We start from the raw sequence: 13,875 nt of genomic DNA, 5'->3' as shown, positions 1-13,875 counted from the left end.
TATTATTANNNANNNATTATTATTATTATTATTATTATTATTATTATTATTATTATTATTATTATTATTATTATTATTATTATTATTATTATTATTATTATTATTATTATTATTATTATTATTATTATTATTATTATTATTATTATTATTATTATTATTATTATTATTATTATTATTATTATTATTATTATTATTATTATTATTATTATCATGATTATTATTAATTATTATTATTATTACTGTTATTAGTTATTGATTACTACTTGCTTTTTTAATATTTTCAAATAACAATGAAATTAGTGTAAAAATTTAGTGAATATTTTTAGGACAAAAAGAAACTCGAATAGTAATTTGTTTGAATAGTGAAAAACTTTAACGATAATTAATCAGATTAATCAAAAACTATTTCGGAATTTAATAAGTATTTTATATTAGTATTATAGGAAGTGCTCCATGCTTCTATGATCGCACGGAGATTACGGTACAACTTGAACTTACGATATATATTATCACTATGTTGTCTCTCATAATTTTGTTACTTCAATATATCACAAAAAGCAAATCGTAATTATCAAGTTCCCTATGCTTTTGAGGGTGAAAGTTCACAGATATCTTGTGCATAAAGCGTATTCTGCATTATTCTATTTCTAATCTTGAATATTCTTCTGTAATCACTGTATCTACCCTATAATAATCTTGCCTAAAAGTAATGACTACTGTAGCCAACCTTTGATATCTGATAATAATGACAAATGATATTTGTATTTAGGAGAGGATATTAGATATCATATGATATATAATTAATTTGAATATGGCGAATTCATTATCCAATTATAATAGCAACTGTTCGGGATTTAATGGTGTTTCAATGATTTTGCGAAATATTTTACTCTTCTTTATAGTTCGATATACAATAATGAAAGAAATTTGATTTTTTGCAAGATTTTCAACAGATCCTTCAATAAATTTAAGTTTTTGCGACATTATTATTTTTCATGGCAATTATAAGATGACAAATATGGAATAAATGATAATTTATATCTATAATAATAGTAAATTCCTAAATGATTTTCATTCAAATAATTGAAGAATTCATCAAATTCTTTCTCTTTTTTCCTATCTTCAAATGAAAAAATTTGGGAAAAGAATAAGACTTAACAAATGATCACTAAGATTATTTTTGTAATTTTGTTTACATTCTTATTTTCGTTGAAAACTGAAATTGCATATTTATTCTTTGAATTTATTTTATTGAAATTTACATTTCCCTACATTTCCACCCCCTACTTCCCCCCAATTAACTGACTAATCCTTGTTTTTAAAAAAATGTTAAGGGAAGAAAATGGGAGATTGCCTAATTAGACATGATATATGATATCAACCAGAGTAATATCCCTCTTATTAAACCTCTAGGATTCTTTATAGAGATACCAACAACATATTGTACAACATTTAACGAACTCGTCTTTTATTCATCAACTTTCAACATTACATTGTTTTTTTCTTATTCCTTCAAAAGAGTTTATCATGCCTAAATTTTATTTTTAATCAGTAAATGAAATTTAAGAATTCCTGGGTTATTAAAAAGATCCAAAAATGGGCATTCGTTATGCCAAGAAGGTTAGTTAAATCAAATTTGTTTACGTCTAACACTTTACGGGTATAAACAGAGTTAGTATGGATTTTAACCAACGTGGCTTAACTCAGATACATGAATATTAAATTAAGCCTAGAGTTAGTTGACGATTGAAAATTCACAATTAAAAAGTATGAATTTGCTAAATTTCGAAAATATGAATGCTTCTTTCGTTTACTTTTCCGTTCTTCCCAAATTAATTATTTAACTATCAAAAGAAAAAATTAAAACCAGTCAGAAAAAAGCTAATTTGATTAATTAGCTGAAAAAAAAGTTACCGTAATTTAATTGTTGCAATCGAAATACGGCAGGATGCAAGATAATGCTGTTAAATAACTTAACTAAAAACAAGAGAGTACTTAAATTTAAAATGGAAACTTTATTGAATCGAAATCAAATAAATCCATTGAAATTGTTGCTAATCATGTCTTTTGGTGAATATACCTTTGCTTTTATTCAATAAATCCTCAAAATTTCAACCAAGTCGAATTGAAATATTTATCAATGTTACTTCTCCCAAAACGAGAAATATAAGGAAAGCATCCAAATTGGAAATTGTGAAGTGAATAAGGAGAAGAAATCAACCTTGAAAAAAAGAAAAAATTTCATTCCTTATTTCGAACTTATAAAAATTCCAATATAACCACTTTTTTTATTCTTTCTTTCCTTCTCTCTCTCTCCTCTTCCTTCGTCATTTCTCATTGTTATTCTCTTTCAGGAATTAAATAAGCTTGAAAAGAAAGAGTGGAAGTAAAAGCAGACATTTTCCATAAGTAATTTGAAGAGGAATTTCAAAAACGAGAAATGAATTATCAAAATATGATTTCTCCTTCTCTTTCTTTATTTGAATTAAGACAGAGAGATGAATGAGTGATTGTATCGATATGAAATGAAAGGTAAAAAGGGGAAGACTAATCAGATAAAAAAGTGAAAGGAATGAAACAAGCAGAGTGGAAGAATTGGAAATATTTTCGATTGATTCAAAGATAAAGAAAAGAAAGGTAAGCGAGGAAAAGAGAAAGAAAAGTGCGAGGATTGAAGGATAGCTAAGAGACAGGAAAATGATGGAAGTATTGTGTAATGTCATCAAACAAACATTACTGAAACAGAGAGACTCTGTAAATTCTTTTAAAATAGTGCTAATAGTAAAAAGAATGACAATAATTTAATAGTTGTAATGAATTGAAGGGAGAGATAATGATTTAATCGTTGTATTGAATGGCAGATAGTAATTTCATCGTTATAATGAATAATGAATTGAAAGGATGGGTCATCACAGAATGGATAATGATTTCATTGTTGTAATGAATGGTATACTATTCTCACACAAATATCTTACTTTGACATATATTTTCACTAATTTTTTTCATTAATTTTCATTAATAAAGATAAAAGATGATTGTTATTAGGAGAGGAGAAAGAAAATTTAATATAAATCATTTGTAACAAATTCTGGAATTGAAATAAATCAACATATATTATGACAGCTTATGTTCCATGGCATGTATTCAATATTATTAAAGTGCTCGATATTAGTGGGAGAATGATACTCGAACAATCAGTTAATTTGTTAAATTTTTTCTGATATGTATCTTCTTTTAAATTTTAATTGTTCAAAAACAACACCGACTTCCTTTAAATTTTTCTCTTTTCATCTTTCCGCTTCTTTTGCTTTAAAAGTTATTTGAAATTTAAGATAAAAATGAGGAAAGAAAATATTATTCCCGACCTATTATGGATGAAAAGGCAAGAACAATTGTATTTTTATCAATTCATTGCACTTATTTTTGGTATCACATTTGATATCATTTGTTGTAAGAATCATAAAGAACAGAACTATATTTTTCAAAATTCAGTTCAAATTCTAAAATGTCAATGGTAAGATTAACTATCAAATAATGGTAATAGCACAATATGGTACAGCAAATAACCTAAAGTGAAGAAAGTAAGTAATGCAGATAGTAGAACAGCTCGAACTATTAAATGCAGTTTGGATGCATTGAATTCTCGGATTAAATTAAGCACTTGAGCTCGTGTCTCCTCCATAGTGCCACTATTATCCACAACATGAGTTGCACGACGACGTTTATCAGACATCGGATGCTGTGCATTGATCCGTTTTTGAGCTGCTTCCTCATCAATATTGTCTCGCTGTTGCAACCGTTTCAGTTGAATATCTTCAGGACTGAAAAAAAGAGTTGTACGTAAAAGTATTTTATTATTTATATTTCACAGTGATCATATAGCAGTATCTCACTTTTATCATTAACTTTATGATCATGATTTGTTGAGGAAATAGATAATTTAAGATTTTAAGCATTTACGTTTCATTTTTTTTTTCATACCGTATTTTATTTTATCAGATGACTGTTTTCTTCACCAACACCTTTTTCTAGTGATACCAATAATGCAAATGTAATCAAAATCGACAATTTATTTTGTTGCAAGGAGAAAATTCAAAAGTATTTAAGTCAGATTATCAGTATTTTTATTGAAAATTACATTTCAAATATTCTATTTCAAAACTTCTACTAAAACCAAAAACAAAATTATTATATATAAAAGGAAATTTGTTATTAAAACGTTGAATATACATAAACTCACCAATCTACCAATACTACTGACAGCAAAAATTTCGCATAACCAGCTTCAAAAAGTAATGGAAGATCTAAAATAACGAATTCTTCACCACGAAAAAAATGCTGCAAAATTCGAAGTACTATAGTTTTACGTATCTCGGGATGTACAATGGAATTCACCAAATGACGAACCTGAAGATTACTGGTTAGAAGTACTCATCGATAAAAATTGCAAACTATTTGATATGTTTGAAGGATGAAAAAAAGGACAAGGAAAATAATATTCGAAAAGATAATTGGGAATTTGAGATTTTCATCAGAGAAAGAATTATATGAAATATAAATATGCTGATAATAAAGAAAGAATTTACATTTTCATCAGAGAAAACCAAATCACCGAATTTTTTCCTCAACAATTCACCATTCACGCAATCAAAGAATTCATTGCCAAAATGCTGGCGCAACTTTTTATATGCATTTTTACCTGGTGCAACAACTGCAAAATGAATTAATGAATAGATTATTGTTTTTTCTAAGCATACAAAAATATAAATTACTAAATTTATTTGAAAAATTTCCTCTTTCGTTCATCACTTTGTAGTTCCCCTTATGCGATAAGCTCGAAATTTATCAAATAGCATAGACTCCTCTTTTGACACTTTTCTCATTCATTATAGAAAATGTTAAATTGCATTTTCTTGGTTTTTTGTAGAAAATCAAATAGACTTTATTGACATCATGCTATACATACCCATCATATCATATGTCTTATCAAAGATAATGAAAATTTTGTCAATTAGTAATTTAACCAGTCAAATCAAAAATTTAGTTTATATTTCGAAGAGATGATAAAGGTCATATAAATTAAAATAACTCATGCAAAATTATTACCATGACTGTACCAAATTTTGTAATTTCCCAATGTTATTAACAAATTTGTACAAACGAGTTAATTTTTCTAATAAAATAGATTATTTGATTTATATAATTCAAATAATCGTTTTTTGTGAAGTAAGATACATATGCTCATTTACGGCTGTTATTGGAGTTAAAACATTAAATATAACCATAAATTTCCAAAGCTTTCATCACATCATTCCCTAAATTAACAACAGTAGCAATTCATTAGTTCTTGTTAATCAGATGAAAAAATCATACCTTCACGAGCAATTAAATCTGCATCAATAACTGGAATTCGATTTTCGACAAAAATTTGCGAAACAGTACTTTTCCCAGTTGCTATACCACCAGTTAAACCGACCAAATACATATTTTACAGCCCCTCAATCACCATTCTCTAAAATTTGTAGAAAAAAAAAATCAAATTGTGATTCATCCGAAAAAAAATGGATATACATATAAGAAAACTCTACCGTTTCTTTCTCCTCTTTCTCACATTATACAGAATCTGAAACATTCTTTCCGCATGTTCCGCTTTCCATGATTTCTTTTCTCATAATTGAGAATATTCTTATCATCACTTATTTGATATATAAAACCTTTATCAAACAAAAACAACATGACCAAACATCAACAACCCTCCTATTTGATTTGCTTTTTTCTAGAACAATCCAGTCTTACACTAAATACTTGAAAAAAAAATGTGAATGCTTACAATGCGAACAATAATAGGATGATTTGATTGTTATTAAAGCAAATATAACTTCCCCCCTCCCCCCCCCCCCTCCAACTATTTCATGATCGTGCAAAACAAAAATATAAGAAATGTTGACACACATACACATACACATACACACACACACACACACACACACTTGCCAGACCCACCAAACCCTTTGTTTCAATAGACTCTAAAGAACTCCCAAAAGTTAATTAGTGGACTTCTGACCATTTTCCGGTTTCATCTGTTTCTCTTTTTTAAAATTACTTCTTGTATAAGGTACTTTATAGAGACTATACAAATTGTAATTGTTCGTATGATTGACAACATCTAATTGTTGAACCACAAATAGAGCATAAACAAATCAGTTTGTAGTCTTTACTCATTGAATTTCTCACAAATCGTGATCAACAGCAAAAAAAAAAAAGAAAGGGAAAGAAAAAAGAACTCGTATAAAAAAGTGGTTCCTTTGATTTTGATAGACCTGGACATTCACCGTAAAAAGAAAAAAAAATCCAATCTTAGATTTATCGAAATTTTCCAAAAAAAAGGGGAAAATTGAGCTGAAGTCGAAAAAAGGAAAAAGCAACACAAGTTTGAAATGGAATTTTTAGAAATGTTCAAAATTCAAGATGCAAAAATGAAGAATAATGAAACAAAACCAAAACTTCCTTCAAAATCAAAAAATGAAACTAAGGTCGAGAAATTAAATTTGCAAATACTTCAGTACTATTATTATTAACAAGTGGATGGAAGCAGTAGAAATTTCGAAATCAGTCGAATCCATCCGCAAAAAAAATGCAGTCGACATGTTTACATGAACTTTTCAACATTCATACTGGGAAAAGAAATGAGAAAAAAGGGAAGACAAACATAATACATTAATCAATGACGGGGTGTAAATCAAAAAATTACAATGCAAGCTCCAACAATTTTAATTGTGACGGTATACTTGACCCAAAATATGGCAATTAATAAAAGATTGAAAAGGGAGAAAACAAAAAAAGCCTTTCCATATTGTTATCAAAAACAAAACAGAGTGTTCATACGGTAAAGCGGTTGAATAGATATATTAATACCAGCATGTATATTGTTATTTTAAATGATTAATCCTCAAGCACCCACATCATAGTACAAGTCTCCCGAAAAAAAAGGAACATAAACAGCTTAAAAGTACTTGATCGTTGGGATTTCAAACATAGTTGACTAATTTACCTATTTCAAAATAAAATCCAGAAGAAAAGGGAAAGGATTTCACCAAGGCGCAAAAACTATTTTTTAAACAGCCGAAGATGATGATAACCGCCTTTCTTACTTATAAAAAAATTGAAGAAAAATGTGGCGATGATGAAATCAAAAAAAATACAAAAAAGAGGTAAAAAACAAATGCGCTTACACGCTGTTCACGAAATTTCCTTTTGAAATTGAATACTGAAAAGTCATGAACATGAAAACCGACAAACTTTCGCCTTTTTAACTTCCGCGTTAATGTATGTATGTGTGTGCGTGTGTGTGTGTGTGTAATCCAATGAAGTACCCAAGCAATCAATTAAAATTACATCCCGAAACATTTAACAACAAATGAATATAAAAAAAAGAACAACATCCAAACAGCAACTCTCAATGAACCAAATAGAATTGAATCACAGGAACAACTTTTAAATTACATATGAAACTAATTTGAGTCATTCAATACTTGAATTTATATACAGTTCAGAATATGAAGGACAAAAGGACCTGGTAAAGTTCTGTGATGTCTACCTTTTATTCTTTTTTGCCATATTTCATAAAGCAAAACTCAATAAGGAATAACAATCGACATTCCTAACACTTTTTTGGGAAAGAAGAAATGCGGATGGCATTTTTGAAACTCAATTTTAAAAAGCCTAATTAAGAAAACCTTGCCAGAACAAGTTCCGGAACACCTACTATTTCCCCGGATGAGGATTTGATGAAAGTTGCGAATTTGACGACGTGGAATGAGGTGAAGTTGAACTGCTCGATAACACCTGGTTTCCGTACCTGGCGCTTAAAGCTGCCACCGCTGCTTGCTGATGGAGTAACTGCTGCTGAGCCAGCAATGCGTATTGCGCTAATAACTCCTGTAATATGTGCTTTTTTACATTTGATAATCATTTGATAAAAACAATCATAATGACAAAAAACCAGAAATATAAAAGGAACCTCTTTTTAGCTGTCATCAACAACATATCCATGAAAGAATGTACCGTTGAAGCGAGCTGTCCTATAGCAGATGTTCCGGAAACGGTTGTACTCGAATGAGTTGGTGTCCGAGGAGCAACAAAATTTCCACCTAAAGCATTCGCAGCTGCAGCAGCTGCAATTGCTGCTGCAGCCATTTGTTGCCGTTCGGAAGTTAGTGTTAAATGGGAATTATTCTGTGATCCACTAAACAAATCCAGTGCATTTGTTACAGAGGCTGTCGATGGCATACTTGTTGCAAGCTGTGTGTTAGTGAAATTCGCCAACAACGGTGCACCTAACCCCGCGTTCGCTGACGCTGCCGATGGAATTCTAAAAGTTTAACTTTTGTTTTCCTTCATGCTTCATATAATATTAATTCGAAAGAAAAAACAAATTAAGAAAACAGTAATACTGTTTTGCTTACACGCCATTTCACAAAAATTTTTACTAATTTCTCTGTCTACACTCGGTCACAGAAAGGCTTCAAAAAAAAAAAACAAAAACAAAAACAAATAAACAAACTGTCCACTGATCAACTATAAATTACCTATTCAAACAAAGATTGCTTGAAATAAACACCACAGTCTTTCACTTCGTTACCGTAAGATTCCCTAACTAAACAACAACGAGAAATATATTCAAGAGTAGGCAAATTGCGACCGATCCATCTACACTTTATTCTGATAAAAATGCAGAAAAAACTAACCGACTGGAAGGAAGTGAAGTTTGTTGCACTGATGTAGTACCAGAGGTAGTGCTAGCTACCGGTGTTTGTCGGCTTTCAGTGCCACCAGTGGTACCAGCCAACTGTCCGGCGGTAGCAACCGCAGCAGCAGCCGCAGCAGCAGCTACAGCAGCTTGTGGTGTATGACCAGTTCGATTTGTAATCACCGATCCGTTACTTGCAAGTGAACGTAGCTGACTCAGCGAATCGTCGATAATAGGTGGAAGGGTTGGACAAAACGGGTTTAGAAAAGAGATGACCGCAGAACTAGCAGCTGTTTGAAGGGTCTGCTGCTGCTGTTGCTGATGATGATGATGTTGCTGCTGCTGTTGTCCACACATTGTTGTCGGTGGCAGAGGTACAATCGATGGGAGACTTGAAATGGAAGCAGAGGAGGTAGGTTGTGTTGTACACTGTGTTGATGAGATGCCGCTATTCGACTGCATACTGCTGGTTGATGCCAATGGAATATTGCCAGTACTACCTGCTGCACTCATCCGTGGCGAATGATGCGGACTGAAAGATATACTATAGTAATGTCTCTTTAACGATCACTTTAATATCCTGTGACTAAGGCTAAAAAGTTAACAGGTAATACTAATGAGTGCTCCACACAGGAATGTAATATTTTACAATGTACATGTAAAGAAACAATTCCTACAAACTATATTATGGCTGAACACGTATGAGACTTGACTACGGTATTGTCAGTGACCCATCATTCTTAGGCCACATCTGCTCATTGCAAATGAAAATTACAAAAAGACGAATTACAGTAAACACACCTGATACCAAGACCCAGTGAAGAGCCGCTTGCGAGAGATAGTGATAACCTGGTATTTAATGCAAGCAAATGATCTCGCCGCCTAGCAAGCTGTGACAGTGTTTCTTCCAAACGAACATTTTCCATTTTTAACTCATGCAAACATGACAGAAGTTGCGCAACTGAAAAAAAATCCTTATCTCATTATTCTGGTAAAATCGACTCGCTCCACTTTTTTTGTGGTATCTCTTCTACTGAAAGACAAGTAAACTAAAACTGACATAAACTGACCTATGGCGTAAAATATCACCCTTTATTTAAAGATAACGCCAGGTTGTTTTTATAGATTTACCTGAATATTGCTAAAATTCCCTGTATAAACCCTGCATATTCTATAAAAACTAATACACTGACTAAAGTTAATGGATAAATGCCAGGGAGCACTTAATTATGTTTACAATAACGAAAAAACATCCCTTTGAGGAACATTTCATTCATTAGAGAGAGCTAAAACGAATAAGAACTTCCAAAATAACCTAAAGATCCCCACTTCTTTCCCTCTTCACCAAAAGCATGGATGGGAAAAAAATTTGCAAGATCAGTGCAAAACGAAAACAAAGAAAGGAGAAGACAAACTATCAAATGGTGCATGACTCATCAAAAAGTGTGATCCCTGCTCCCACTGCCGTTCCAACAATTCTTCCATCGATTGTGGAAAAGCTACGGGTTGTTGTGAAACGGGACAAAGAGATGTAGCGGCAGCTGCACCAGACGTTGATGGGAGTGACGACGTTACGTGAGTCCGATCTACCGCTACAACCGCCGCACTAAAAAAAACATCAAATACGTAAAACAGAAACTGATGTAATTACTTTAAAAAGGCCACTTTCCGTGAAGTCAATATAAAATTGGTTTGGTGTACACTGTCATTCATCATTTCATGCTCAAAAGTATCTGCAAAACTTCAAGTAATGCACTGATTTTTCAACCCAATTCCTCATTCCCACAATATCAAAAAAGGTACCCATTATCCGGGCTTACTACAGCTTTTGGTTGTGCTCTTATAAGTGGTACACCAACAAACGTTGATGCTGTTGTTACTGTTGATGTTGACGGTTGTTGTTGCTGCGCTGATGCCAAAGAACACGTCACTACAGTACACTGAGCTGGAAAAAAAAAAAAAAACCATATCAGTGGAAATTTTACTAGTTTATTATAGAAACGAGAAAGTAATGGCACATGTCTTTCTCTTTTAACCTCAGTTAAACTACTAATGAAAAATTACCCGCTGAAGTCCCTGCCGAAACTGTGCAAGTTGTCATTTCATGTTCTCCGGAGGTTGAAGGAGCCCTTGAATGAGCTGTTGTAACAGTTGTCATACTACTATCACGCTCATTTAATCGCTCCCGTTGAAAATCGGAAACTGTTTCCTGAAGAGGAAAAATTCGACAGTATTACTGGAACTAAAAATTATGAGAAAAAAATGCAAATGAAAGAACAAAGGGAATAACAATTACAGTATCAAATAACTAGGAAATACCATGCATCATGATGTAAATAATTTAATTAAATCATCCGTTAGAATGAATGATGAAGCGCAGATGGCGCGAAAAAAGTGACAGATAAATACTACAATGTTTTGAAATATTCATAAATTACCGAGATTAAAGGCCCAACCGATTCAAGCAATGCTTTCATGGATTTACATGCTTTGTTATTACGCGGGCGTTTCGGTTTCTCCGTACCATCAGCTGCTTTTCTTTTTGCTAAAAAAAAATGAGGTAAATTTCAATACGCTTCTAGAGTACAAAGCCATCTGGACACGAACAAGTATGTTTGAAAATTGTATGGATTGACCAAGATGTACCTTCACGTTCAGCCATGTTTTCATTATTACTCAGTCATTACCACTTTCACACATCAGTGCAACACTTCTTACACAACGCAATGAAACAGACAAAAAAAGAACGGAAAACGCGAATTCGTTAATCAGTACGAGTTTTCAGTCTCATTCAACATTATTTCAGTAAGATTAATGCTTTCATGTAACTACATTTATCAGAGTAATGAAATTATCCAGATGACTTTCCTTTCTAAGCAAAATACATACCATTTTTACTTCCAACACTTGCAATTGAACCATTGTCCGTAGGGACATAATTCGTACGAGATTGTAGCTTGATTTCCAACTGAGATATTAAACTACCATTGTTCAAGTCTTCTGCTACGCCGGTTGATAATACCTCGCTCTAAATGAAAATTATACTTCAAAGCGGAGTTTTGAAACAGTTTCAACAATTAAAAACAGTCTCGACAGTCTTTGAAAGATAAGACTTCTCCTCAGAAAGAATGCTAACTTTTTGTGCAGATACACCGAAAAGTGCAACGTTGGTGGGCAAAGGAACAGTTGCGTTTGAAGAACTTGGTAATTCGTAGACTGATTGATCTTTCTTTAGTGAAACTGATGCAGTAACAGGCGGAGGCGTACTGTGAGCTGTTGAAGATCTACAACAGCAAGTTTTAATTTAATCTGAACATGTGAAACATTCACATATAACATGCGAATCGTATAATTAACAGAAAAAAATCTGTCCATACTTGGAAGAAATCCTGGTATTGCACTTATCAATAGTATTTAGAATTTCTGTAATGTGCTTAATACTGAAAATTATTACCTGCCACTTGACATCGGTGGACTGCAAGCATCATCACGCATTGAATGGACTGTTAGTGACTGAGACATTGCAGCATTTAACATAGCTCTGTCAACTGTTGGTGGTGGCAATGAAGTCCTGAAAGAAATATTTAGCGGATATTACCGTAAAAAATACATGCACTTGAAGGGCAATCAAACAAAATAAACGAAGAACAAACTTTTTCTAAGAAACAATTAATTACTCTAACTTCATCTACTCTGCTCTGAAAAAAAAAAAAATCAGCCAACCGGTATAAAGGGTCTGCAAGCATTGCAGGTCCCTCAGTTCGTAAACCCGACGAAAATGATGTTGTAGTCCCACTGGATGACGTGGTTGCTCCTAATTTGACACCGACATAACTACTACTGATTGCCGGTGTCGTGTTCTGCAGCAATTCCTGTAAAAGAATAAATGTAAAGATGGGAATGCGTCAGCTTAAAGCAACAATAATTATTCTGAGCGAAAAACTCCATCCCTACTTTAGTGAGTTTTTTTTTGCTCTGACCGCCTTTATTATTGCCACAAACACTTAAAAAATTTTAGTGCCCTGAAGCAAGGTGTTACAATGTGAAATATGGAAGACCTGATATCGCAATTTATTCCCTACTAAATGATATTCTCAACACCACCAACAACTAAGGTTACAGAGATCAAAAATTTAATGTTCTTTTTTGCTCCTCTTGAAAATATTGCAGTATCACGTTACCTATCATGTTACTTTGAACTAATCAAATTCCTCAAGTAAGCAATGATTACAAGGAATTTTAAGTTGTGTCAAGATTTATATTAAGAAAGTTCGCGCCGTATCAAATTTAATGAAACAAAATTACGGATGTGCTAAAGTGAGGTGAGCTTGTAGAAGAAGTTTGACCGCTGTTATCACCACTGCAGATATTCCCAACAGCTAATTTTGGAGTTACTGCGCGTTGGACACCACCGCCATTACCACCACCCCCACTTCCAGACGAACACGATGATTCTGCCCGATGTCGATATGGTGGTATAATTTTTATTAACGGATCGCTGATCTGCAATATAACGAAAATAAGATATTAACTCCAACATTAGTACTATGAATTTGCATAAGCGCTTACATATGCCTTCTATCCATTAACAAAACAACACTCCATCGCTAATTGTCTACCCTACTCTCTAAAGTAAGCGGTTTCGTACGAAGGTATTTCATTTATCTTTTTTATGGGAAATCTAGAAATACGTTTATTATCGCTTGCAATCGTTCACATGCAACAATTAATTTAAATACCTTCAGCAACAAGCAGTTATCTTCTGATACCTGAATTCATGAAAATAAACTGTAAACACTCCTATGAATCTTCCCTTCTTAATATGACTAAAAAACTTATTAAAAGAACAAGAAATGTTTAAAAAAATATTTATTTGAAATATTTGAAGCAATGAAAATAATGTGACCGAAATAAATAATTATGACAGTATCAAGGAAAAAGGTATAAAAATTCTGTATTACTCACATCCCTGTTCACTTCGATAAGGCAAACCGATAAGCTAAATCAGACATCACTTAACCATGTTTAAATTAATATGATCCTATCGATATCGCTTGAAAAAAAAGAAACACCTTATTCAAAAACAAAAATTCCGAACATAGATAAAAAAGCAAAAGTTAAGGACC

General features: G+C 32.3%; 2 protein-coding genes across 2 annotated transcripts; both read right to left on the bottom strand.

Annotated features, from left to right (window-relative positions):
- Positions 1 to 3,506: 3,506 nt before the first annotated feature.
- Positions 3,507 to 5,522, bottom strand: LOAG_07853 (dephospho-CoA kinase). The gene is made up of 4 exons (XM_003143386.2): positions 5,374 to 5,522; positions 4,587 to 4,711; positions 4,241 to 4,407; positions 3,507 to 3,821 (listed from the first exon to the last, which is right to left on the bottom strand). The coding sequence occupies exons 1-4, from the start codon at positions 5,483 to 5,485 to the stop codon at positions 3,521 to 3,523; spliced, it is 705 nt and encodes a 234-aa protein (XP_003143434.1). The 5' UTR covers positions 5,486 to 5,522; the 3' UTR covers positions 3,507 to 3,520.
- Positions 5,523 to 7,673: 2,151 nt separating this feature from the next.
- On the bottom strand, positions 7,674 to 13,253 carry LOAG_07852 (hypothetical protein; the record flags this gene model as incomplete). The annotated part of the gene is made up of 13 exons (XM_020447549.1): positions 7,674 to 7,938; positions 8,021 to 8,371; positions 8,748 to 9,281; positions 9,551 to 9,710; positions 10,165 to 10,355; positions 10,553 to 10,694; positions 10,814 to 10,958; positions 11,188 to 11,294; positions 11,639 to 11,777; positions 11,886 to 12,033; positions 12,204 to 12,320; positions 12,473 to 12,621; positions 13,055 to 13,253. Coding segments are annotated over 13 exons (2,392 nt in total), but the record flags the coding sequence as incomplete, so codon positions are not given.
- Positions 13,254 to 13,875: the final 622 nt, after the last annotated feature.

The sequence above is a fragment of the Loa loa genome, assembly GCF_000183805.2.
Source record: "Loa loa unplaced genomic scaffold supercont3.768, whole genome shotgun sequence".
NCBI lineage: Eukaryota > Metazoa > Nematoda > Chromadorea > Rhabditida > Onchocercidae > Loa > Loa loa.
The sequence above is the reverse complement of the archived record's forward strand: the minus strand, read 5'-3'. Positions and strand labels throughout refer to the sequence as shown.